At 45.7% G+C, this 25,252-nt stretch overlaps 2 protein-coding genes across 4 annotated transcripts; one reads left to right on the top strand and one right to left on the bottom strand.

Annotated features, from left to right (window-relative positions):
* Window positions 1-1,169: 1,169 nt before the first annotated feature.
* On the bottom strand, window positions 1,170-10,183 carry SAMD15 (sterile alpha motif domain containing 15). Its single transcript, XM_050956577.1, has 3 exons — window positions 9,687-10,183; window positions 9,106-9,204; window positions 1,170-3,540 (listed from the first exon to the last, which is right to left on the bottom strand). The coding sequence occupies exons 1-3, from the start codon at window positions 9,849-9,851 to the stop codon at window positions 3,340-3,342; spliced, it is 465 nt and encodes a 154-aa protein (XP_050812534.1). The 5' UTR covers window positions 9,852-10,183; the 3' UTR covers window positions 1,170-3,339.
* An 11-nt stretch (window positions 10,184-10,194) lies between these two features.
* TMED8 (transmembrane p24 trafficking protein family member 8) lies at window positions 10,195-23,794 on the top strand. 3 transcript variants are annotated; one of them, XM_050956568.1, is made up of 7 exons: window positions 10,195-10,336; window positions 14,001-14,079; window positions 16,613-16,742; window positions 17,620-17,688; window positions 18,846-18,987; window positions 21,219-21,518; window positions 22,447-23,794. In XM_050956568.1, the coding sequence occupies exons 1-7, from the start codon at window positions 10,195-10,197 to the stop codon at window positions 22,662-22,664; spliced, it is 1,080 nt and encodes a 359-aa protein (XP_050812525.1). In that variant the 3' UTR covers window positions 22,665-23,794. The 3 variants fall into 3 exon arrangements, with proteins under 3 accessions (XP_050812525.1, XP_050812527.1, XP_050812528.1); XM_050956571.1 differs by lacking the exon at window positions 10,195-10,336 and adding an exon at window positions 10,641-10,727; XM_050956570.1 differs by lacking the exon at window positions 17,620-17,688.
* Window positions 23,795-25,252: the final 1,458 nt, after the last annotated feature.

Genomic DNA, 25,252 nt, shown 5'->3' with positions numbered 1-25,252 from the left:
CATTCCTGATTCATAATTCTGACATACCGGCAAGCTGCCCAACTTGTATCCATTGTGATGGGACAAGGCCAGATGGCTATAGAAAAGTAGTGGGAGACAGATATATTAGCCCCAGGCTAAACAAATCCCTGTTACTAGGATAAATAAATAGCAGCTGCTCCAGGTCAATTAAGACACCTGGGGCCAATTAAGCTATTTCCAGAAGTCAGGGAAGATAGCTAGGTTGATTGGGACACCTGAAGCCAATTAGGAGCTGGCTGAAACTAGCTACAAGCCTCCCGTTCAATAAAGTTAGGCACGTGTGTCAGGAGCTGTAGGAAGAAGCCATGCTGTTGGAGGAACTAAGCATTACAAATCTATATCAAGTGCAAGGACGGAGGCCCTGAGATAATGGGGAAGGAGATATTGAGTGGGGGCTGCTGTGGGGAAGTAGCCCAGGGAATTGTACACATCCTATTTCCAAAAAGTCAGCTACCATAGCTGCTACTACAGTAACTCTTCACTTAAAGTCGTTCCAGTTAATGTTGTTACATTGCTGATTAGGGAATATGCTTGTTTAAAGTTGCGTAATGCTCCCTTTTAATGTCACAAATGCCTGCTTTGTCCACTGTTTGCAGGATGAGCAGCCCGTTGCAGCAAGCTGTTGGGGGATTGGAACCAGGGTGAACTGGCAGCCCCCTATCAGCTCCCCTAAGTTTCCTGTGCAGCAGCTGCCTGCAGTTCAGTTGTGTCCCTCCCCCCCCACTCCCATGTGCTGCTCCTGCCCTCTGTCTTGGAGTTGCTCCCTGAGACTCTTGCTTGCTATGCAGGGGAGAGGGAAGAAAGAGGGGCGCTAATGTCAGGGTGTCCCCCTCCCCCCTGCTTACCCCATCTTCCATTAAGCAGTGGGGACAGACCAGGACTCAGGGAGCTTGCAGTAGCTGCCTATCAGCAAGCTGATCTAATTAACAAGGCAGTGTACTTAAGGGAAATGCACATATCTCCCTCCATTCCTGCTGCCTTTTGTAGAGAGAGTTAACCCTTGAGGGCTCAGCCAATTCCTAGTTCATCATTTAGCAGTAAGGGAAATATCCCAACCTCTGATTCCTCCACCTCAGCCAAGCTTAACAATCATCATCACTGTGTACCACTATTGTTTGTTTAAAACTTAGTGTGTGTGCGTATATATATATATATATAGAAAAAAAATAAAATGTCTTTTGTCTGGTGAAAAAATTTCCCTGGAACCTAACCCCCTCATTTACATTAATTCTTATGGAGAAACTGGATTCGCTTAACATCGTTTCGCTTAAAATTGCATTTTTCAGGAACATAACTACAACGTTAAGTGAGGAGTTACTGTATTAGGGTCCCTGGGTTGGAGCCCGGAGGAGAGGGTGGGCCTGGGCTCCCCCTTCCCCTCCCCGATTAATCACTGAGACTGGGAGACAACAGAGACTGTGTGAGGAACAGTTGCTCCTCCTCACTTCCCTTGCTGGCTTATGATAAAAATGACTCAGTAGGCTGTGTTCCTTGCCTCTAGAGAGAGAAGGGCTACGTGGGGGGTCACAGTGATACTCTGAGGCTAGCAAAATCTGCCAGGAAGTGCCGGACCCCCTGAGACAAAGACAGAGCTTTGTCACACCATCTGCAGTCTTGCTTACCTTGTGGCCACATAAAGGTCTTGGTAACACCCTCACAGAACATGAGCTGGCTACTGCTAAAATATTTGGGATCTCCTACTTTTACACGTGGTAGCTATGAGTCCTCTCTCTGGAAAGGGTCACTGTTCAACAAAGTACTGGAGTCAGTGAGCCAACAAGCATGGCTGCTACTGAACAGTCCTGGAACCTAACAGTGATGACTGTCTGTCCCAGAGCGAGATAAGGAAAAAGTGGGAATTTGCACTGCTTGCTCTTTAAATGTTTAGAGTAACACTGCAGATTCCACCAACCAGTGCACGTTTTTGTTTATTTCTAAGAGTTTGTTTTGGTTTTCTATTAAACCTGCTTGCCTGGGAAGTTAGCACTCTGCCAGATAACTGCTTTATTTCAATCCAAGCTCACTTATTAAAATGGCATTTTGTTCTAAGACCTCAATTCAGTGTTGGGCACATTCGTTTTCTGTAGCATTTTTGACAGGTAAGCAGGAGAGCAGCCTTACAGTGGCTGCAGTCCCACCACATTAGGTTTTGAACTAATAAGATCTCACAAACTAAAGAGGATTGTGCCTGTTCGGTATTTGGACTGGGGATCAAGGAAATCCCTGCTGCTGCTGCAGAAAATGGTAGTGATGATTCGGTAGGAAGCATTTTTTCCTTTCAGTCACGATTGAACCATCACTTAATCATAGTGCTAAGAGATGCCTTGCTGCTGAAAGGGCTGATGAAACCTAAAAGTGAAGGATGAGATGTAAAACCAAAACCCTAACCATGTAAAAGATTGCATGATACTTCTCTCAATGAGGCAAGGGATTCCTGCATTATATAGTTTGTAAATCATCTTGAGATCCTTTACAACATAAGGCACTAGATCATAAGGCAATTATTATATACATCACTTAACTCTTTAAACTTATTTTTGTGTGGAGTAGTGAACAAGGTCAGCTGGATCTGTAATGGCAAAGACAAGAGCAGGGGTAGGCAACCTATGGCACAGGTGCCGAAGGCGGCAAGTGAACTGATTTTCAGTGGCACTCACACTGCCCGGGTCCTGGCCACCAGTCCAGGAGGCTATGCATTTTAATGTAATTTAAATGAAGCTTCTTAAATATTTAAAAAACTTTATTTACTTTACATACAACAATAGTTTAGTTATACATTATAGACTTATAGAAAGAGACCTTCTAAAAACATTAAAATGTATTACCGGCACGTGAAACCTTAAATTAGTGTGAATAAATGAAGACTCGGCACACCACTTCTGAATGGTTGCCGACCTCTGGACTAGAGTTTGGCGGAAAGCCTTATAATCTATCACTTGCGCTTGAGGAAAGCAGGTGTCAATGAAAGGTGATTAAGATTTATCTATGGTCTTAGTGATAACATGAAGTAGCAGCAGTTGATAGGTATTCAGACATGACTGAGCCACACAGAGCTCCTGCAATATGGAAAAGAGGGAACCTTTAAGATAATGTAACCGAACTAAGGAGTTCAGCACCTGGCAATATCCCAGAGGGGTTTCTTTAGGAGTAGAAGTTTAAACGGCAAGCGTGTTCAAGGAAGGGACTGTGCATGGCTAAGCATACTGTCAGCACTAAACAAATCACAGTTATCGATGTGCCTTTCTTTAATCCGGAGGATGGAATTGTAACTTCTTGAACAAAGAAGGTGAGGGCGTCTGCTTCCACATGTGAAGCTTTTTACAAAGGTGGAATTGTAGCATATGGCTCTAATCCTGCTTCTTGGACAAACTGAGAGAAGGTGAGGGCATCAGCTTTTGCACCAGTTGGGGCTTTGTGCTCTAGAAACAAGCCCAGGTTGTCCCTGTAACGGAGGGCAATGCTTCTGCTCCAGAGAGGCTCCTCAATCCCCAGCAGCTCTCGCACATGCCATGAAATCTCCTGAAATGCAAGAGGAAACATAAGGGAGCCTATTCTTAGTGTGGTGGCTACATCGATAGAGCTCTGTAGTGTATAGCTGCACAGAAAAGAACTCCTGCAGTTTCTCTTTTCAGAATGTTTTCCTTTCCATAATGTAGGAGCTGGAGAGTGATTCGGCAAGATGAGTCCAATGTGCAGTTATGATTAGAAAAAAGATTATGTAAAAACAGCACATTCTGATTACTTCAGGGATTTACTGTGTGGTGGAATCACAGCTGCTGTCTTTATTGCCCCAAACAGGTTTTTTGTTTTGGTTTTTTTTTGCTACTATTAGCACTTGCAGAGCAAACACAGCTATGGGTGAGTGAGCGGGATTCTTTCTTCCCTGCCTACTACAGCATCAACACTGTCTGCTAAATTGTGTCTGCAGAACTTTTATTACTGATGAGAATATCAGAGGCAGAAAGGCCCAGTTGGATCAGCAGTGGCACTGCTCACTAGAAAAATTATCTGACTTGTAGTCTTAGCTAGCTGGACCTGGAACCATCAGTGGGAGAAGCCGGACTATAATTTTTAATATAGTCACTTTTCAGAATATAAATCTTGTCTTTTAAAACCTTGATCAATTCACCTTTCGTGTTTCTAATCAGTTTTACTATTTGCTAAACCACATCCCATCATGCAGTTTCAAGTGGGAGGCTATTATGGTCTTCCAACTGGTACTCTGGGTGCCTTTGATATGATTTAAAATAACAATACAACTAGAACAAAACCAGCAGCAACCTGGAGAAACTCCAGCAACCCTCCCAGCCCTAATACAATCCCTTCGACAGGACTTTTCCACCAACACTCCCCTCCTTGTAAACTGTAAAAGGTTTGAACAGTAAGGTCATACAGCTCAACTGGTGCCCTCATAATCACTTCTAGCAAGTAGCTGGATTTTGGTTACATACAGGCTTGCTGTGGTGCCTGAGCGTCATATACACAGGATTACAGCCTCACTGCAGCATCAATCAGAAATTGGGTTAGGTTCAGAGAGGACTCTCACTGAAAAACCTACATGGGCCAGATTCTGCTCTTGGCTATACCAGCAACACTCCTTTGTACTCAGTAGAGTAATTTTCAATTTGTAACAGTATAGCTAAAACCTGAATCTATGTGTCTTCAGTAATAACAAAGGAAACCAGGAAGATAATGGCCAAGGGTGAGATTCTCAAAAATGCCTAAATTCCACACTCAGCCTGTGGGACACAGGTTCCAAACTCAAGTAGGTGCTTTTAAAAATATTACCCCAAGTTCATTTTGCTCTGACTGTACATTAGAACTAAAGGGTTAGAACTGTTGAGCCAGTCAAGAGTTAAGATTGACCCAAATGCTTGGTGCTTTACAGCATAAAGAACACAATGTTCAAATTCCTGCCACGGTGCATAAAGATTTTATCTCTTGTTGCTTGTGAGTTGCAAACTGTTTGAATTTCCAGCTCATGCTGTGTGATGGAGGCAACCGTAGATAATGAAGATATGAAACAAAATTGTTATGGCTCTGCAAAAGCAGCCTATGGCCCATTTGAAGTTCAGTACCCTCTAGCTCACGAGGATGCATCCAGCCAGCTCTTTTTTTGTGATAAAGAAGGCAGTGTACACATGCAGTCAAAGAATAAGAATCATGCCTAGTGGATTTAAAGTCCTTTTCAAACAATCCCCACAGCCTCACTATGAGTTTAGGAAAGCATTTTACCCTTTTTTTCAGTGGGTAACTGATGTTAGGAGAGGTTGTAGCCCAAATTTTCAAACTCGGATGTTTAAAGTTAAGCATCTAAATCAGTTACATGATTTTCAGAGGTGCTGAATGATTTAAACAGCCGCAGCTCACAATGAGCACATAAGTGACCTGGGTTCCACATGTGCCTAACAATATGGACTTAAATGTTTAAATACCCACTTCTGAAAAATTTGGCTTAAGAAACTTGTTCAAGGTTACACAGAGTCAGTGCCAGAGCCAGAAGTCACGGGATCCAGGCTTGCTGTCCTGTTTTCTATTCACTTGATTATGTAAAAACCTCAGTTAAGACCCCTGAAAAGGAAGACAGCTAGGGGCTCAGTTTTACGTAAGTAATGAGAATGGGGTGACTTAGCAATCAAGTTGCAAACCCCGAGAAGATAATAAGGTGACAAATGACAGTCAGCATGGATTTGTTAAGAACAAATCATGTCAAACCAACCTAATAGCCTTCTTTGACAGTTCACAAGCCTTGTGAATACGGGGGAAGCGGTAGATGTGGTATATCTTGACTTTAGTAAGGCTTTTGATAGTGTCTCGCATGACCTTCTCATAAACAAACTAGGGAAATACAACCTAAATGGAGATACAATAAGGTGGGTGCATAATTGGTTGGAAAATCATTCCCAGAGAGTAGTTATCAGTGGCTCACAGTCAAGCTAGAGGGGCATATAAAGTGGGGTCCTGCAAGGACCAGTTCTGGGTCCAGTTCTATTCAATATCTTCACCAATGATTTAGATAATAGCATAGAGGGTACACTTATATAGTTTGCGGATGACACCAAGCTGGGAGGGGTTGCAAGTACTTTAAGGGATAGGATTAAAATTCAAAATGACCTGGACAACTGGAGAAATGGTCTGAAATAAATAGGATTAAATTCAATAAGGACAAATGCATAGTACTCCACTTAGGAAGGAACAATAAGTTGCACACATACAAAATCGGAAATGACTGCCCAGGAAGGAGTACTGCAGAAAGGGATCTCGGGGTCCTAGTGGATCACAAGCTAAATATGAGTCCACAGTGTAACACTGTTGCAAAAAAAGCAAACATCATTCTGGGCTGTATTAGCAGGAGTGTTATAAGAAAGCCACAAGAAGTAATTCTTCTGCTCTACTCCACACTGATTAGGCCTCAACTTGAGTATTGCGTCCGGTTCTGGGTGCCACATTTCAGGAAAGATGTGGACAAACTGGAGAAAGTCCAGAGAAGAGCAACAAAAATGATTAAAGATCTAGAAAACATGACCTATGAGGGACCTGTTGGCTGTGTTTCTTCTGGAGAAGAGAAGACTTAGAAGGGATATGATAACAGTTTTCAAGTACATAAAAGGTTGTTACAAGGAAGAGGGAGACAAATTATTCTCCTTAACCTCTGAGGCTAGGACAAGAAGCAACGGGCTTAAATTGCAGCAAGGGGGGTTTAGGTTGGACATTGGGAAAAACTTCCTACTGTCAGGGTGGTTAAGCACTGAAATAAATTGCCTAGGGAGATCGTGGCATCACTGGAGATTTTTAAAAGCAGGTTAGACAAACACCTGTAGGGATGGTCTAGATAATACTTAATCCTGCCATGAGTGCAGGGGACTGGACTAGATGACCACTTGAGGTCCCTTCGAGTCCTATGATTCTATGTGTGTCTTAAAAAAACCTATTCTGTTAAAGGCTCTCCTGGTTTAGGTAATGTATTTTGGTTGGGCATACAGAAAACATAGTCACATTCAATTATAGCTAATGTTTTACCAGGTTAACTTTTTACTGCATTTTTCCTGCTCAAGCACTTGAATGTTATTATTTAAGTCAATACTAGTTTCTCAGCCATGGACTGAAAGTGAGGAAAGAAGAGCCTGGTGGTTAAAGTACAAGATAGAGACAGGATATCTCAGACTTGCTACATGACTCTGGGCAACTTCTTTCCTCTTTCACAACCCTATTTCAAAGGTGTGAAATGGAGATAGTAGTTATCAGAATTTCTGAGTTAACTGCACATCTGGACCCCTTGTGGCCTCCTCAGAGGTGCTCCACATAGGTCTTAGGAATCACCTTTCTTGGGATGAAATCCCATTATTTGCTCCCTCCAGACAGGGGTCTTAGGCTCCAGACTCCTGCAATTCATTATCATCTCAGTTGGTCTTACTTTAGTTCAGTTCTGCTCTCTCAGGAGCAATGACAGTTATTCAGTGACCAGCCAGTGTTCATAAAACAACGTACCATTTATTCAGAAAAAAAGTGTTTTAGAAAAAGTCAGCTAAAACAGCTTATATGCATGCCTGGCTTAGCAAGTGGTCACCTACCTTCTACTTCCACTTCCAGTCCACAGCAGAGCCTGTCTCTCTTGGACACAGTCAACATGCCTGTCAATTCTTGGATAGCATGTGAGTGACCCTCTCTTTAGGCAAGAGTTTATATTTTATACAGTTTCAAGTCCTTTGTTGGTTTGACCTGGTTCAAAAGGCCTAAAACAATCTGTGTTATTGGGGGGAGGAGGGCACAGAGAGGAGACTGTAAAACTTCAAAAGACTTGTTCCAGTATTGGGGAGTTGAATTTATTTCATCCCCTCCCTGGCCAGAGATTTTGGTTCCTTGTCTGACCCATTTAGCCAGGAATACAATCACTAGCAACCATGAAGATACATAGAACATGAATACAGTAGTGTTTGAATATTCCATGCTTCTGTCAGTTTCCATAGTATTTGTCACAAATTGTATCTCATTAGGGAGGCTGAACATCTTAAAAATCAATTTGCAGTTCTCTGATGCCTTCCATTCAAAACTCTCAGAGTTCTCTTTTGAGTATTATCAGTACACATTCCTACCATTGGGCCATGCCTACGCACTCCATATAAACTCAGAAACCTCTAAAAAGGCTCTGATCATTTGGGAGCTATATGGAGCCTACCTTGAACCACGGAACACTTCATGTGAGGCTGGATAAGGTGAAGCCTCTGTTCATCCCCAATGCAGCAAGTAAAAATTCCTTCTGGTCCTTCCTTATTAGCTGATTTTGGGATCCTTTAGATGGGGACTTTTGTACAGTTTTAATTAGTGAAGACTAGTTTGTTGATTTTAAAAAGTGGGATGTTGTAGACCATTTCCCCCCCATATACACATCCCTTCATTAAGTGGTAGGACAAAGATGGGCAAAATACTGGAGGTTTGATTGAGCGCCCAGAAATGCAGGTGCATATCCAAACTTCCTGACCCTGCTTCTCCACTTTTACACTAGTGAATTTCCATTGACTTCAGAAGAATTATACCACACAAAACTGATGTAATGCAGTGAAGAATCACTATGTCTCCCAAGCTGGGTTGTACTTGTCAAACAAACAAGTGTTTGGGCAAGATTTCTGTTGTTTCCTACTTGAGCACAAACAGGAAGTACTGCCACAGCAGGCTTTCTTTTTCCTTTGTGGCCCTTCTGCCTCAGGTCCTAGATGGAAACCAGATGGGCATAAAGGCATGGAAATAATTTTTCTTTTAAAATACAACTTTTCTGAACTTCATATAAGGTTTGGGGTCAGGGTTCATCTTGAGTTTTACATAAAGCTTTGGGAAGATTCTTATTGCAGCCAGAACAGTGTGCAGTGAGAAAAATATTGTTGCATTCTGTGTACCACATCCATCCAAACATCAGGTCTTGGGCAGGTTCTAGTTGTCCTACTGAGCATGAGTGTATTGGGCTTCCTATTATCATTAACAGAGCTGGAGCAGTGTTACCTCTTGATGTAAGCAGAGAACAAACATGAACATGTAGGAGATGGGATGGGAAATTACATGGAGGAAGGCATCTCTGTGTGTGGCACTTACCTTCATGTGGTCAAAGTCTGTTATGCCCATCTGTGGCAGGTTTGAGCAGTTAACGTGGATGAGTTTGCGGCCAGTGATGCAGTTAGTTGTAAAGCACTCCTGGCAGGAAAATCAGATGGAAACACTATACAGCAGTGAGCAGTACTGTCAACCCCAAGCATTCAAAACCCAACATAAGTCAGCCTGCCCGCTGCCCAATCACGAGACTGGTGTAAAAGCGATGAGATCTTTAAAAATAATGGTTCCCCCCCTCCCCCACGCTTCTGGTTTCTGAGCCTGGTAGGGGGCGCTGGCTTCACTCTTCCCAGCTCCTGTCCGCCACCACCCCAGGGCTAGAAACTTGCCCTCAGTTTTCCAAGAACGCAGAGATCCTGGGTGCTCTCGATGCCAGCTTCAGGGGTGCTGCCAGGCCGCAAGGCAGAGCAAGGGAAGCGGGAATTTCTCTCCCGCGGTTGCGCAGCCCGGTAGCGCCAAGCGATGGCGCCGCGAGTGGGGTTAGTAACAGTCCGAGCTCCCAGCTGGCCGCGCAGCGCCCCCCCGCCCCAGGTCACGGCGCCGCCCTCCTTGCCCCTGCACCTCACCTCGTACTGAGGGAAGCCCAGCTGCCGAACCCACTCCGCCACCTCCAGGGGGCTCCAGGCGAGGCAGGCCGGGCCAGGCTGGGACTCGGGTTCTTCGGGCCCCTGCTCGGACCCGGCCTCAGGCCCTGGCCCCCCGGACCTCTCCTCCTCCGGGATCTGCTCCATCTTGGGCGGCTACGCCCCGCCATAGAGCCATAGCAACGCGTCGGAACAGTCTCCATGGAGACCTCCACTTCCGGCGTCTGGCAGCTATTTCCTTCCCCGCCGGGCCCGGCCCTTCGTGTTACTGAAGCTGCGCCGTGCCGAGCAGCCCGCTCCCGGGCATGCGCTGTGGAACTGTTCTAGGGCAGGCCCGGGCCGGGGGGCGATAGGCGCGCGGCGCCCAAGCTGTCTGCCCTCGGCTCTTTCCGCCCAGGCTCGGCTGCTTCCGCCGGCGCCGTTTCAGCCTCTGGCAGCTGCTGACAGCTTCGGATCTTTCCGCCACCTCGTCCCCCCTCGCCGGCTGCCCATGTCGGAGGTGCTGGTGGCTGCCGCTGGCTCCTGCTTCGAGCCCCCCGCGGCTGGGGAGCCAGGAGGTCGCCGCTGCTCCGTGCCCGAGGGGGACGCGCAGGGCCGCCGCTCACCTCCTGTTCCGCCTTCTGAGACTCCAGGTACTGGCGGGCACCGGGACGCGCCTCCCGCACTTGGACCCCGGGGCGCGGGCTCTTCCTGCTCCCCGCTCCGGTCCCTCGGGTGTATTGGCCGCTGCGCTCGGGGGCTGGGGGCTGGGGGCTGGAGGAGTTGCTGCGGGGCTGCAGGCCGCGGCTGAGGGACGCCGGCTGAGCTGTGGGTGTGCAGCCTTCGCTGTGAAGCTGGGACTCGTGTGCACGGGGTGTGGCCGCCCAGCAGCGCCTCCCTGCGAGAGCGCCGCGGGTTGACGGTGTTCCTTCCCTCCCTCCCTCTCGCCTGCTCTCCCCTCTCCTAGGGTGGTGTCTGCGGTGCTTGCCAGGCCGCCAAGGAAGTACAGTGCCTGTGACACCGCAAGGAGCAGCAATAGGGAGGGTGAGCTGGGAGTGGGAGCTTCCGAAGGGGATTTAGGAGCGTTACCGACAGTAACAGGGTAGTCTGCTTTCACTCCACTTATGCTATTGCTGCAAAATCGGAGCTTTCTGCAGCTGCTACGTCCTAGCACACTGTTTTCTGTACCCATCTTTAGAACCGGGTTGGCTGAGGGCTTGGGAAGAAATCAACACAGCTGCTGCTGACCTCTTTTGAGGTCTAAGGGTATGTCTACACTGCTTAGCCTAACCTGTGATGGCATAGTTATGTCAGCACAGCCCCTTAGGCTATCTCTACACTACAGATCCTATGCTGACATAGCCCACTAGTATGGACACACCCCATGGAAGGAGTCTTTCTGTCAGTGTAGGAACACACCTTCCGGAACGATGTCTATGTCGACAGAGTCTTTTCCATCATAGCTGAAACTACACTGTGGAGTTTAGTTGGGTTTTTTCCACACATCTCACTGACGTACCAGTGCCAACATAACTGTTAAGCATAGACCAAGCCTAACTTGCCTCTTGATTGATACAGTTGTTTATCATTAGTTGGTTTCCAATAGCCTCTATCCCTCAGGATAATGGGTTGTTTCTCTGTTCCCTAGTGTACCAGCTGCTTTATATTTAGAGAAGTGTACAATGGTGTAAGCATTGCCTCATGTAAAGGAGATAATAATAACTTTGATTTGCTTAAGTTCCTAGCACTTTAGTCTCCAGGCACCAGCAAAGACTCCACTACAATCTTTAGACTAACAAAGCAATACAGCTCATTACAGGGAACCAATTAAGTTTGTTTTTTTTTTTGTTTGCTTTTAAAAAAGGAACATTGTTTAGTGTAGGGTTAAGACTTGAGATTCCTGGATTCTAAATACATTTTTGTCACTGATTTACTGCATAACCTGAGCAAGCCAATTCCCCTCTCTTTGCCTCATTTTTTTCATTTGTAAAATGTGGCTAGTAATACTGACCTTTCCCCTGGGCTTATGAGATTTATTAAATGTTTGCTTAGCACAGTGGACTAAAATGCATCGTAGACATGCAAAATGTTTAATATCTGATGTGAAATTGAAATCTCCTGCTATGGAGTTGACTGTGGTAAGAGCTCCTGACCATATCCCATGTGTCTCCTCAAGAGGATAGGATACTGGGCCTCAGTTTGAAGGGCCTGTGAGTCTAGAATTTATTTCTTCTTTGAACTACACACAGAGAATGTCTGTAGCATCCTTGAGAGCAAACCTTGTGATGTTTTTCTCTCTGACTCTGTTGAGTGGGTGGTTCATTACTGTATGTGTGTGAGGAAATTCTCTTTCCACCGCCACCTTCCTATCTGCTGTCTTGGTCTCAACTTCTTTATTTTGTTATATGCAATGGTGTTTTAACCATGTTGGTCCCAGGATATGAGAGACAAGGTGGGTGAGGTCCTATCTTTTATTGGACTGACTTTTGTTGAGGAAAAATACAAGTTTTTGAGCTTAGACAGAGTTCTTCTTTAGACCTTCAGAAGAGCTCTGTGTAAGTTCAAAAGCTTGTTTCTTTCAACAAGTGGGTCCAATAAAATATATCACCTCACCCACCTTGTCTCGCTTTATTTTGTTATAGGCATTTCTGCATAAGGTGTTTACTACTGTGTTTAGATATTGTAGTATCTATAACCTCTAGTTCTCCGGAACTTCAGACATGTTCTCTTCCCTACGCTCCGCAGTCTAGCGCTCTCCCTCATTTACTTCTCCTTTAATGTCCCCTTTTAAAAACTTCCTTATCTCTTTAGTTTAGTTCATGACTGTGCGAAGCGTTTTGTAATCCTGTGTCAGGTCACCAGATGAAAAATTTCTCCCCACAACCAGACTCGGGAACGTGGGACTTGCCTGATTTAGCTTATCCGTCACTGCCAAATTGAGTCATATGACACTCAGTCTTGCTGGCTGTTGCTTTTTCAGGCCATATTTTCTCCAGCCCTTCGCAGTAAAATGTTCTCATATTGGTTACCAGGTAGAAGAGAAATTCTAGCTGTGCAGTAACATCAACAGTTATATCTATCATGAGAATGATGGATGTAAAAGATCTGCTAGGTTCCCTCTAATCTGTTGCAGGGGGAGAGGCACGAAATATTGTTTCCTGATGTATTCTGTAGCGATTGAGATCTAGGCTGTTCAGTCTTTGTAGGCAAGGAAGTTCCTTTTAGGTAATCTCCCTTGGAGAATCTTAGGGGGGCCAGAATAGGAATGCATGAGCAATAAATTAAAAAAATCAACTCTGTCTATTGCTCTGCTTATAAAGTTTGAGTGAATAGAATTATTTCTCCATTATACAAGTCATACCACTCCTCGGATTTTGAGTCTTATTCAGGTCCCAAATATAATATACTTTAATGAGCTTACTTTCCAATAAAAGGTTCTTAACATCATGCTCTTTTTCTAAATTATCAGAGAACAGATAATTAATAAGCATAAAGATGAATATTTGTTTGGCTCCTATACCCAAACAAAACATTGTAAGCTTGGGACAGTGGGTTTCAATCCATTTCTTGGTGGAAAAATGCTTTCCTTTAAAAGCAACAAAACAAATACCTCACAACCCTGGTACTAATTGGTCCCCTTGTTTGCTCTGGCAGAAGAGAGGAATGGGCCTTAAACTAGCATATGTTCTCCTCTTTAAAAGCAGTTCCTCTAGATCAGATTGCAGAAGATTGGCAATGGGGTATGATGCCTGGACTGTTCCTGTTCTGTGGATCAGAGGCCTTTAACGTATGAGGCTATTAATCTGCTGTCTTTCACCAGCACCAAATTCCCTCTATGAAAAACAAGTAAAAGAGAACTCTAACTGTAATGCTCAACTTTAAAAATCTGTGTAATTGGGAGCCTGTCAGTGCCCAATTAATGATCTTCTATGGGTAATGGAAGCAGACAGCAAAACTGTAGAGCATGCACTGGAGTCATGTGGGGACAGAGCTTGCCCTGGGTTCTGGAGACTAGCGGGAAACCTGGAGCCTACATATGAACAGAAATTTGTTTTGATTGATCCCTATATCCTGTGTCAGAAACTGTGTTGTCTTTCCCAAACCCTCCACTTAAGGCCATTGAAAGGATTAAAAACCCTTTCTGTCTGCTGTGGGAGAGGGATAGCATACAGCACAGAAGGATGCCAGGCCCAGCGTTAGGCTCCAAGGCTGCATGACTTTGGTGACTCTGGATAGCTAGAGTTTTGCTTTATTGTCTGCACAGTCTCAGAAGTTAAAAGCTGTTTCATCTTCTCTCCATCTTCCACCCATTGCTAGAGAATGAAGATTCAACCCCAAAACCAGAATCTGCATCCCAGACAGTTGCCTCATCAGTGTCCGAGGCCTCACAGTGCAGGTAGGAAAAGATTTTTGTGTGATGACCCACATTAAATGTTCCTCAATGTCAGGGAAGTTGAGGATAATCGGTCTCTCCCCCACCTCCTTCTGGATCAGCGGTGTCTGGCAGCTGTTCCTCTCCAGGGCATTGGAGACCTCAACTTCCTGTTTTCAGGTTCTCTACACTGTAGACAATACTGGAAGAGCTATTCATCTTGACTTGGGGTTATTTTAATGCTTATAAAATAGTAAAATGTAACCCATGACTCACATCAGGTTATTTGCATCACAGAGCTAACTAACTTCAACAGGAAATTGTATGAGCTCTGGCTAAAGGATATTTTTAATAATTTAAAAAATATTCTCACTGTATCTAATCCCCAAGGAAGTTGGATCAGAAACCTGCTTTTTTGCTGCTGCTTTTTCAGTAAAATTTATACTCGGAATATCAATTGTTTGATTTATTATTGGAGGATTGCCGGTAAGCATTTGGCTGCATGCATCCTGGCTTTTGTTGGGGTGTTTGTGAACATTAGAGTTGCACACATTCAGCTTTTCTATGAAACTGTTGAAGGTTTTGTCTTAACTTTCCCTTTCCTACCCCCAAAAAACACACTCCCTCCTCCCCCTAACACACACACACAAACTTTCAGAAACAGATGAGTTAAATAGGTCAAAGTTTGGGTCTCACCAGTTTAGTGTCCTCCTTTTAAAAATCCCTCACAAAAACCACAACTTGAAGTAATCCTGGCTTTGATGCTAATGAAATCTGCAGCACAGGAGAGACTGAGATTCCTGCTGCCTTCATAATTACAATTTCATCCAGGGAGACTGTACAGCAGCCCAGTTGGCTGCAAACAGACTTTTGCTTCAATCTGATTTTGTCATATACTCTAGGTTAGTGTTTCCCAAACTTGCGACGCCACTTGTTTAGGGAAAGCCCCTGGCGGGCCGGGCCGGTTTGTTTACCTGCTGCATCCACAGGTCCGGCTGATCGCAGCTCCCGCTGGCTGCGGTTCGCTGCTCCAAGCCAATGGGAGCTGCGGGAAGTGGCGCCCAGTACATCCCTCGGCCCGCACCGCTTCCAGCAGCTCCCATTGGCCTGGAGCAGTGAACCGTGGCCAGTTGGAGCCACGATCGGCCGGACCTGCAGATGCGACAGGTAAACAAACTGGCCTGGCCCGCCAGGGGCTTTCCCTATGTAAGCGGCATCCCAAGTTTGGGAAACACTGCTCTAGGTAATTATGGAATTTAATTTTCTCCAAAGAAACTATTTGGGCATTAAGTAAAATGCAACCTATATTTGAAATCCATGCGAATGTTTCCTTTTAAATCTGTTTAAGGTCTGAGGGTTTTTTCTGAAGGGAAGAGAGTGGTGAGCAATATGAAAAAGAAGCTTGAAGGGGGAACTGACTTTCTTTTCTTAAATCTGCTTACAAATTTTCTGCAGCTCTTTTCACCTTCTCCACAAAATCCAAAATTTTCAGTGCTGTTTTTTCAAAAAATTCAGTCAGCCCAGCACCTTGTGGGGAACACTGCGAACCTGACATGTTGGACCAACCTACCAGGTTATGTAGCATGCATGTGTGCTAGATGAGATTGATCCCCAGCTAGGTCTGTGCCATCCACCTATTGATTTGAAAAGAAAACATAGTGGAAGATGTTGGTGCATAAATTCAGATGTTTGATTTAGGCTTCCACAAGGATGGCTATAAACAGTTACGTTTTGTAACAAAAACCTATTTAAAAGGTCTATTTTTTTTTTAACTTTCTTTTGCTCAGCGACCTAGTGGGGTTATCTCTGTATCCTGATAATCAGATCATTTGAATCACTCTTTTAGTGGAAATTGGTGGTGGGACATGCCCTTTCTACCAGCAAAAATGAGTTTAAGAGAATTTAGTTAGGCTTTGGTTCCTCCTGTTTTAGGGTCCAAGGTCGCGTCCTCAAGGGAGTTGAGTTAAGGAACGACAGTCACGTCTGTCTTTTTCCAGCCTCCTCTTTATTTACAGCAACAATGCAGAAAGCATTAGGACTATTCTGTTTTTATTAGATGCTTCCAACGTAGCTTGGAACAAACTGTCCCAGCATTGCTCAAAGCACCTCATATTCCTAAAACTGAAAACTTCACTTGCTTTCTACCATTGGTGACTAGCATGGAGTGAGTTAATTCTCTCTGAGATGCTACCACTGATCCCAGCCATCAGTGCAATGTTAGTAAAATAGCCCTTCTATGAAGGAAATATGGCTGGGCTCAACTGGAGTGAATTACTGCTACTTAAGAGATGATAAATGGGGAGTGAGCTCAGCAGAGTTGCTCACTCTGGCTTTGATGAGCTAAAGAGGACAGCTGGCTGTGGCTGAGGGTGGAACTTGGTTGAGAGAGAGCTTCTTGCTTTAATGCAGTGAATGCTGGTCCTAGGAAGCCCATTTCCCTTAGTTTATTTGCATTCCAGCCCCTGAGTGGGGTGGCTCATCACCTGCCGTTGGCCCACCTGGCTCACTGTTTCATGCTCTTCAAGCATCTTGAATTGATGCTCTCTTTCTCCGAGAGGCCGCCGATTGGATCACCTGTGAATGTGCATGCTGCAGAGTATTCTAGAAAAGGTGATGGTACATCAGAGGACCAGGATGTGGCCAGACAAGGAGAGAAGCTGGCTGACCAGATTCAGCCCCCCAGGGAGGTAGGTGGCTTGCCACTTTTATTTCTGAAAGGTGAGACCGAGATGCTGAGTGCTTCTTCCTATCTGCTGCTCTGCCTGCATGTGGGGAACTGGGGCTCTGAGCATTTAGTTATGGCTGTTTCTGCACAATGGGGGAGTTAGGAGTGACAATCTAACCTTTAAAACTGAACTTGTTTCTCTCCCTCAGTGTATTGGGCCAGTCCTTACTCCTTTTCAGTTTCCACCATTCCTAAGGCTTCAGGACTATTCTCAGCTACTGGCTTTTGTCTAGTGCTTCAGGGAGTTCCTGTTAATTTTAAATAAACTAATATACAGTAACTCCTCACTTAATGTTGTCCCAATTAACGTTATGTTGCTGACCAATTAGGGAACATGCTTGTTTAAAGGTGCACAGTGCTTCCTTAAGTCATTTAGCAGCTGCCTGCTTTGTCCACTGCTTGCCGGATTCTCTGGAAGAGCAGCCCCACCCCATCAGCTCCCCTAAATTCCCTGTAAGGTATGTGGCTCCACAGCTGCCCAGCAGCAGTTCAGGTGGCCGTCCTCCCACTGCCGTGCTGCTCCTGACCTGCCCTCTGCCTAGGAGCTGCTCCCAGGAGTTTCCTGCTTGCTGGAGGAGGTGGGGAGAGGGGTGTTGATGTCAGGATGTCCCCCTGTTCCTGCCCTCCTGCTCCATACCCCCTCTCCACAAAGTGGAGGGGGGGGGACAGACACAGGGCTCTAGGACAGAAGGGCGGTGGAGGGAGTTTGCAGGAAGCTGTTGCTTCATTTCTGAACTGGCTGATCTGCTTAAAAGGGCAATGTACTTGAAGTGGGGTCAGTGTACTTAAAGGGGTAATGCATGTCTGTCTCTCTCTCACTCATGCACATCCCCCCCCAGCACTTTGGAAAATCAGCAGCTGTGCATGTGCTGTCAGGAGGAAGGAGTGGTGCGCTCCAGCTGGATAGCGTAGGTTCATCATCATGTTCAGTTCTTGCAATGAAGTGTTTGCAGCTACTGCCCTGCATCTATTATGTTTCCTCCCTCCTGCCTCAGTCCATGCTCCCTTGCAGAGTGTGAGGCTACATTAACAACAGCATATTAATATTAACCCTTGAGGTCTCAGCCGAGTGCTTTACTTACAGCATTTAGTAGAAAGGCATTGCCTGGGAAATATTCTGCCTGGGAAATATTCTACTTGCTTACTCCACCAGCTCAAACAAGCTTTACAATCAGTCATTGCTGTGTACAGTATTAAACTGTTTGTTTAACATTGTTTAAAACTTGTACTGTATATGTATATAATGTCTTTTTGTATGGCAAAAATTTTTTCCCTGGAACCTAACCCGCCTCCCCTTTACATTAATTCTTATGGGGTAATTGGATTCGTTTAACATTGTTTTGCCTAAAGTCGCATTTTTCAGGAACATAACTACAATGTTAAGTGAGGAGTTACTGTAGCAGATTTTTTGGGGGGTGGTGAAGAAGCAATGTTATAGTTCTTTCAGGGAACAAACAATGCCTGGTAATTTCAAATACAACTTTGGAGAGAGATTGTGTAATAATACTCTTGCACCATAAACTCTGTCTGCCTATGTGAGGAGTGGGTATTGGCAGCACTGTGTTAATCTGGGCAACAGTTTTAACAAGTTCATAGCAGGCATCTGTTTAATTGTGACTGCAGTCTAAGCACTGGGAAAACTGAAGAGGCTGGTTCCTAGAACTGGAGCAGCTTCAGCACTAGAGAGGGCATCTGGGTAGATTTGGAATCTTTTACCAAATAGAGCAATGATAAACCCCAAACTCTGAGGCAGTGCAAACATCTCCACAGATGATGCTTCCTTGGGAGACCAGAGGACACTAGCACAGTGCAGCATTTGACTCAAGAGTTTCACAGTGTTGGAGGAAGAGAAGGCCATGCACAGAAACTGTCCTTTGAGCCAGCCAATTATTTAGTAAATACTTTATACTTGTAGCAGAAACCCAATTTGATGTGAGTTGTGATGTGGGAAATTGATGTGAATTCATGGAAATGGCTCCTTCTCCGTTGATCCCTGACAAACCATTTAAAATCCAACTGGAGGCCCCCAGAGCCACTGAGGAACTTTCTTATGTTTCCTGCACAGGAGGCCGTAGTGCGGATGACCAAGTACCGTGCCCCACAAGGACCAGGGGATATAGTTATGATACAGTCGGAACACACAGGTGCAGTGGATGTCCTCTCTGCAGAGCTGGAGACTACAGATCTCCTTGATGAGCAGAGAAAAGGTGAGGACTGTGATGGTAGTAGTTCCCTTGGGTAGGAATGAGGCCTGTAACACAGATCTCCTGTGGCAGTAGGATTGGAACTGTTAATGCTTTCTTTCATTAGGGTGGGCAGAGACAGTCCACTAGACATTATCAGCTCTGTACCACTGGGAGTGGTCTAGTGGCGAGTGTAGGGGACCCCTATTCAGGACTTCTGGGTGATACTCCCAGATTTGCCATTGATTTGCTGTGTGGCCCTGGACAAGTCACTGCTTTAAGTAACTTCTGGACACATCACATCACTTAGTATTGTGTACCTTCTCCATTGTCTGCACTCTAATTGTCATTGAGTACCTAACCTGCCATGTGGGTCACATACCCCCTCCTCAACTACCCATCTCTTTAGAGTGTGCACCTACTGAAACATTTCCAAGGGCTGGTCTTCACCATGGGGAGATCCACACTGCTGCAATTGATGCGTCAGGGATTGATTTAGCGGGTCTAGTGAAGGCCTGCTAAATTGATGGCAGAACTCTCTGATCGACCCCAGTACTCCAGCTCCCTGAAAAGAGTAAGGTACCATCAACGCAGCACAGTGAAGACACTGTGGTAAGTTGACCTAAACTATGTCGACTCCAACTATGTTATTCACATAACTGGAGTAACGTAACTTAGGCCTACTTACCCCGGTTATGAAAACAAGCCCTAAGTAAAGCAGTTTAAAAACAAACTCTCCTCCCCTTATAAACCTTAGCTCACAGACACAGGTGAGAAGATTTGTGAGTAGGAAGCTGAGAGCAAGAAATTTAGTGAAGTCCTTTCTCCTGTCAATGCCTGACTATTACTCAGTACAGCATTTAAAGGGAAGCACGTGTCTGCATCTAGAACAGACTGGATCCTGCTGTGTGTTGGGGCAGGTGAATTGGTGGGTGAGCTATCAAATAGGCCATAGAGAAATCTAGGAACAGACAGAGTGGAGGAGGGCATGTTAGGGCCAGATACTGCATTCACTCACACTCTCTCTCTCTCTCTTCCTGCCCCCCCCCCCCCCCCCACACACACACATACATGAAGACTGACCAGGAGAAAGGGCTACTACAGACAAAGGACCTGTGAGATTGGTAATAGATCTTAGCCTGGAAGAGAAGAGATTTTAGATTTTAAAATAAATTGGGCAATGGCTGACTACCCAAGGTGTTTGAGGGATATTTGGATATTTGTGGAAACCTTTGAAATAGAAAGGGGATTGGTGATAGGGTCAGGACTGTTGCTGTTATCTCTTTTCTCTGCTGCCCTTCCAGGACTCAAGATGTCTCTTGCCATCATAAGTCCAAGATAGTATCCACCTGACCTAGCCTCATCTGTTTATCCTCTCTCACTATTCTGCTCTTATTTAATGTGTGCTGTGTTCCATGGTTGGCATTTGGATGCATGTAGAGTTACTCCTTCAGGGTGGTCTACAGAGGTTTGCTTAGAATTTCCCATTAGTGGTAGCTAGGAACCTTTAGTGTCAACGAGGTGTCATAGTTTATAACCCTGTTGAGAGCAAGTCTGTATGTGGTGGGGAAAATGCTAGTATCTTCTCTACACTGGCACTTCCACTGGTGGAGCTAAATCAGTAGGAGATTCTCAGAGCTTGTAGACAAGCCACATAAGTCATGGGAGAGGTTATGCCTCTGGGTGTGAAGAATAAGCCGTGTGAGCCCCTTCCGCTCCTCCATTCTTAGGAATTTTGGATTGAATTATGTAGGCTTTGGGTCAGCTGAGAAGGCGGTTTCTGCATGCATGATGCTAGCTGGTTTCTATCTGGATTCTTAGGCTATGTCATCATGCTGTGCTGCCCAGTAACTCTACCTGCCCCTGTTGGGTGTCTGCATGGAAGCAGCAGAATTAAGCCATAGGTGGAGCTGAGGTGCTGGAGTATTGTGTAGTGCACTTGATGGGACAGAATTTTTAGTTAGGCCTGTACCTAACTTTGGCAGTCTGACTCTGTGCCTCTAGATAACAAGCTAATCCAGAGAATGGCTTTGCAAGCTCTGGAGGGAGGGGAGATGGTTGGAAGGGAAATCCAGGCAAGTAGTATGTCCAGTTCTGAGGGCAGTGCTAATGGAAGGCACCTGTCCTTGCCTTGAGAGGAGATGGAAGGTAAAGATTTGAGTTCAAGAGCTTTATCAGGAATAGCCCTCTTGTTAGGAGAACTCTCTCTGGTTGCCTTCTGACCAGTGATGAGTGGCTTGTCTTTTATTTTTCAGCTCAGCCTCCTCCTCTGGTTCCACCCTCCACTTGGACCACTTGCAAGATAAGGGAATTCAAAGCCAAAATGGGAAAGGAGAAGAATGCTCAGATGGTGGTGAAACGGGGTGAAGTAGTGACAGTCCGGGTGCCAACACACCCAAATGGGAAGCGTGTTTGCTGGGAGTTTGCTACAGATGATTATGACATTGGCTTTGGGGTCTATTTTGACTGGACTCCTGTCACCAGTACTGCCATTACTGTGCAAGTCAGTGAATCAAGTGATGAGGAAGATGAAGAGGAGGAAGATGAGATTGAAGGTCAGTGCAAAACTTTACAAGAGAAATTAATGTGTTCATCACCATGGTACCCAAGTACCTCCAAATCAGGTGCTGTAATCCTCACCACTTTGGGTAGTCAAACTACATGTTGACTGCAACCTTTTTGGAGTCCCAAAGCTAAGCCACAATGAGAAGACACTTCCTAATGGCTGCTTTTCTCCCCCACCCCAGGGGTATGCTCCACCAATAACACAGCATATCCTTGCATATTGAACATTGATCACTTGCTTCCACTGTTTTCTATCCCTTGTTCAGTTTCTAACCTGTAACAGGATCAGAGTACAGTATGAGACTCTGACTTAACTCTTTGATCATCAGCCTAACAGATTGCGATGCTTATGCAATTCCTGGGTTGGAGAGTAGTGGTTTTTCTCACTGTATCAGTAGTTCTTGTTGACTGCACCCAAAGGGCATGCTGCACACGTCTTGAGTATCTGTACCTAGAATGTGCGGGGAGTCTCAAGACCAATGCAGGTCCCATCTCAGGACCAGTGGTGACTAAATTAAGCCCCACTGAGGAATCCTCTTGAAGTAGAAGGGAAGACAGAGAGACCACCAAGGCCAGAAGTGAAACTCTCCATTGCATTCCTCCACCCACAATCAATTTCTCTCTGGCATTGGGCCATCTTGAGGAGACCCTGCTGTTTAAAGGTATCTGCTGGGTGAAGAGGACAAGGAGGAAAGGGGGGCAGATTCAAACTATTCCCCAGTGCATCAGTCCCAAAGGGTGCCCCCTCTCAAAGGAGGTCTCCTATGTAGAGAGATTTTGGGTTGTGCATTGGACAGGGTGGGTATCTCAGCCAGTCTTCATTAGCTAGATTTCATGTCCCTGTTATGTAACCATGCCTTATTGATCATTTCCCCTCTGTTGGTTTGTCTGATTGCTTGTCTCCTCTCTCCCACTCAGGACTCACCCCAGTTGGAGATGTGGAGAGGGGCTCTAAAAGCTATCTACGAAATCGCTATGGGGAGATCATGCCTGTGTACCGAAGGGACAGTCACCGGGATGTGCAGGCAGGCACCCATGACTACCCGGGCGAGGGCATCTACCTGCTCAAATTTGACAACTCCTACTCCCTCCTGCGCAACAAGACTCTCTTCTTTCATGTCTATTACACCAGCTGAAGGAGTGGAGGGAGCGGAGACAGCAGGCAGGTAACACTGAGTAACGCAGGCTGCCAGCCGGGACTGGCACCCCCTAACTGGCACTGCCCTATGACCAAGTGACACCTGACTCTCTGTTCTTATCCACAGGAGAGCAGGGTTTTCCCCCCATTCCCTCCTAGCTTACTCACAGGAAACGGTAGCTGTGGCTGCTCAGTTGTCCAAAGGCAACTCCTCTTGCTCTAAATTTCAGGAAGCCTGCTCTGTGCAGGCATCAGGCTGGGACTTTTCATTACAGCCAGTAAATTGTCAGAGGGTAGATTCAGGTGGTAGCGTTTCTTTCTATTTCACTTGTATGAACTGAAGCTGAAATACCCTTTTATTAAAAAAAAAAAAATCCTCAAAGTCTCCTGCCACCTCTGGATCACCAGGGGGTAACTGCCAACCATGCTTTGCTAGGAGGCAAAACCACTTGTACCACAGGCACTCTCCAGCTGCATCCTAGCTGCACTGCTGTGCTTCACACACCAGCCAAGCCTCCAGTAATCTGAGTGGGGACTCATCCCTCCAACTACCTGAGTTGCAGCCTGCATCCTCTGATCCCATTCGTGGTGGTGTAGTTATGTCACAAGTGCCAGACCCAATCATGTGAAACCTTTATTTTGGAGCCTTGCAGAGGTAATCAATAGGAAGATCTCCATAGGAAAGGGAAAGTAGGTATGGATAGGGAGGTGGATACAGATCATTCTGACAGTGGGGATGTGTGAAACTCCTGTCACCAAAAATGTCTCTTACCTGTGGGGAAAATTGAGCTGCAGCCTCTGTGTTAATGTAAAACTGTTAACGATCCCAGGTCAAACACTTTGAATCTGAAAAATATGGGATCATCCTTTCCCTTATATACCTGCTTGGAGTTAGTGAGTCCCTGAAGTCATTGCTAACTCCTAACCTATTGAGGAATGCAGCTCCCTGGCCCACCTCAGGGGTTAGTAATGGCATTAGTGGTCAGCCTCTGCTCAGCTCTTGGCAAGAATAAGCAAGGATCACATTAATCTGTCAACAGTTGGGTTTTAAAGGGTATTTATTTGTAACTTAAGATTTGAAATGAGTATTTATTTGATTTTTATTCAATAACATTCTCATTCAATGTAGCTGCTGAATGTGCTCTATGGTACATCTGTTTGGAGTTAAGAGTGGCTTTGTGCATGATGATTCTGGTGAAGTTCCAGTCTGACACCCTCCAGATATTGCCCTTCTGTGCAGATACAGCCCTCGCTGCAGATGGAGTTAGTGTTATGTATAAAGTCAAAGTCTTCACCCTCCTAAGAAGCCCGGTAATTCCCTGGTGATTCCATACCTCTTAATTCAGGCCCTTCTTTTTATCTCCTCTGCCTACTTAAGCACTCAGGAGGAATGAGTAGGTCAGGGAGGTAAGAGCAGAGGAAGATGTACAGTTGAGCAGCCCTTGCCAGCCTGCTGCTTCAACAGTAGTGGGTGGGGAGGGCAAGGCAGCATAGGCTCAGGCACCAACATGTGCTCTTCTTTTTCAGGAGAGGAAGGAGGCAGGGAGCACTACTGCTGTGCTAAGAGGTGAGGGATGAGGAGCAGGGCTACTCCTCCTCCTTTAAGAGGCACAGAGGCAAGCAGCTGTAGCTCTTTTCTCTTCCCAGGAAGGGAGAGGGGAGTGAAGAGCAGAATGGCCCAGTCCTGGAGGAGCTGGAAGGTAAAGTAGCCTCCTAATTCCAAGTAGCATCAGTGGAGGGGCCCTGCAAGGAGGAAGAGAAGCAGGATTTTTTTAAGGGTAAGGCCCTCCCTTCCCTTCTGAGCGGCCTGGGCAGGGGATCCTCTCTCCCTGACCCCCTAACAGCCAGGGCAGGGATGCCTGCTTCCTCCCCAAGCCCTCTTTGAAGTGCCAGGGCAGGTACCTCCCTCTCAAGTTGCTTCCTTTCACAACCTTTCCCCCAGGGCCTGATCAGCTAATGCAAGGAAACCCTTCTTTTTACTCAGTCTGGCTCTCAACTTCCTAAACACCAGATGTGGAGCAGGGTCCTGCCCCACCCCTTAAGTATTCTGCTTCTGACTGTAAATCTCCATGCCACCCCCCCCACCCCACTGTGCAGTGCATCAGTGACTGCTATGTATTTGGCCCTGTGCTACATATTTTGGAGGGTCCTGCCTGCATCTGAAAGACTAGAGGAATGAGCGATGCACTGTCTAGGCCACCAGCTGCTGTCTGAAACAGGACTTAATAAATAAGGAAGACATGTCTGATCTGTGTGTATATATACCAGGTATTCTAGAGACAGCTGATGTCATTGATTCTCATTTGGAGAGCTCTACTCGGGGCCAGTGTTCTAGAACTGTCTCCAGGATAAATTTTTCCCCTTTAGCCAAGAAGAGACTATTTCCTTTCTAGGTAATTGGCAGCTGATCCAAATAATCCTTAGGTAAGGTGGACTGTACAGTAGATGGGAATCTCAGTGTTCAGTCCTGGCCTTCTGAAATAGAGACATCTTTCTTCTGAGGCTCAGTCCACTTCATCAGATTTGCCCCCTTCGTGTCTCCTTGATTAAAGACAAATGCTCTTTAATCCCAAGCTGGTATATGTG

The sequence above is a fragment of the Gopherus flavomarginatus genome, chromosome 5, assembly GCF_025201925.1.
Source record: "Gopherus flavomarginatus isolate rGopFla2 chromosome 5, rGopFla2.mat.asm, whole genome shotgun sequence".
Taxonomy (NCBI): Eukaryota; Metazoa; Chordata; order Testudines; family Testudinidae; genus Gopherus; species Gopherus flavomarginatus.
This window is presented reverse-complemented; position numbering and strand designations above follow the sequence as displayed.

What these genes read in the sequence shown, in the direction of transcription:
- SAMD15 (XM_050956577.1), bottom strand. Translation starts at nt 9,851, where the DNA reads ATGGAGCAGATCCCGGAGGAGGAGAGGTCCGGGGGGCCAGGGCCTGAG. An exon ending in TGGGCTTCCCTCAGTACGAG is followed by an intron (nt 9,205 to 9,686) that starts GTGAGGTGCAGG and finishes TTTTCCTGCCAG; the next exon opens with GAGTGCTTTACAACTAACTG. An exon ending in CAGACTTTGACCACATGAAG is followed by an intron (nt 3,541 to 9,105) that starts GTAAGTGCCACA and finishes CTTGCATTTCAG; the next exon opens with GAGATTTCATGGCATGTGCG.
- TMED8 (XM_050956568.1), top strand. Translation starts at nt 10,195, where the DNA reads ATGTCGGAGGTGCTGGTGGCTGCCGCTGGCTCCTGCTTCGAGCCCCCC. An exon ending in TCCGCCTTCTGAGACTCCAG is followed by an intron (nt 10,337 to 14,000) that starts GTACTGGCGGGC and finishes ACCCATTGCTAG; the next exon opens with AGAATGAAGATTCAACCCCA. An exon ending in GGAGGAAGATGAGATTGAAG is followed by an intron (nt 21,519 to 22,446) that starts GTCAGTGCAAAA and finishes TCTCCCACTCAG; the next exon opens with GACTCACCCCAGTTGGAGAT.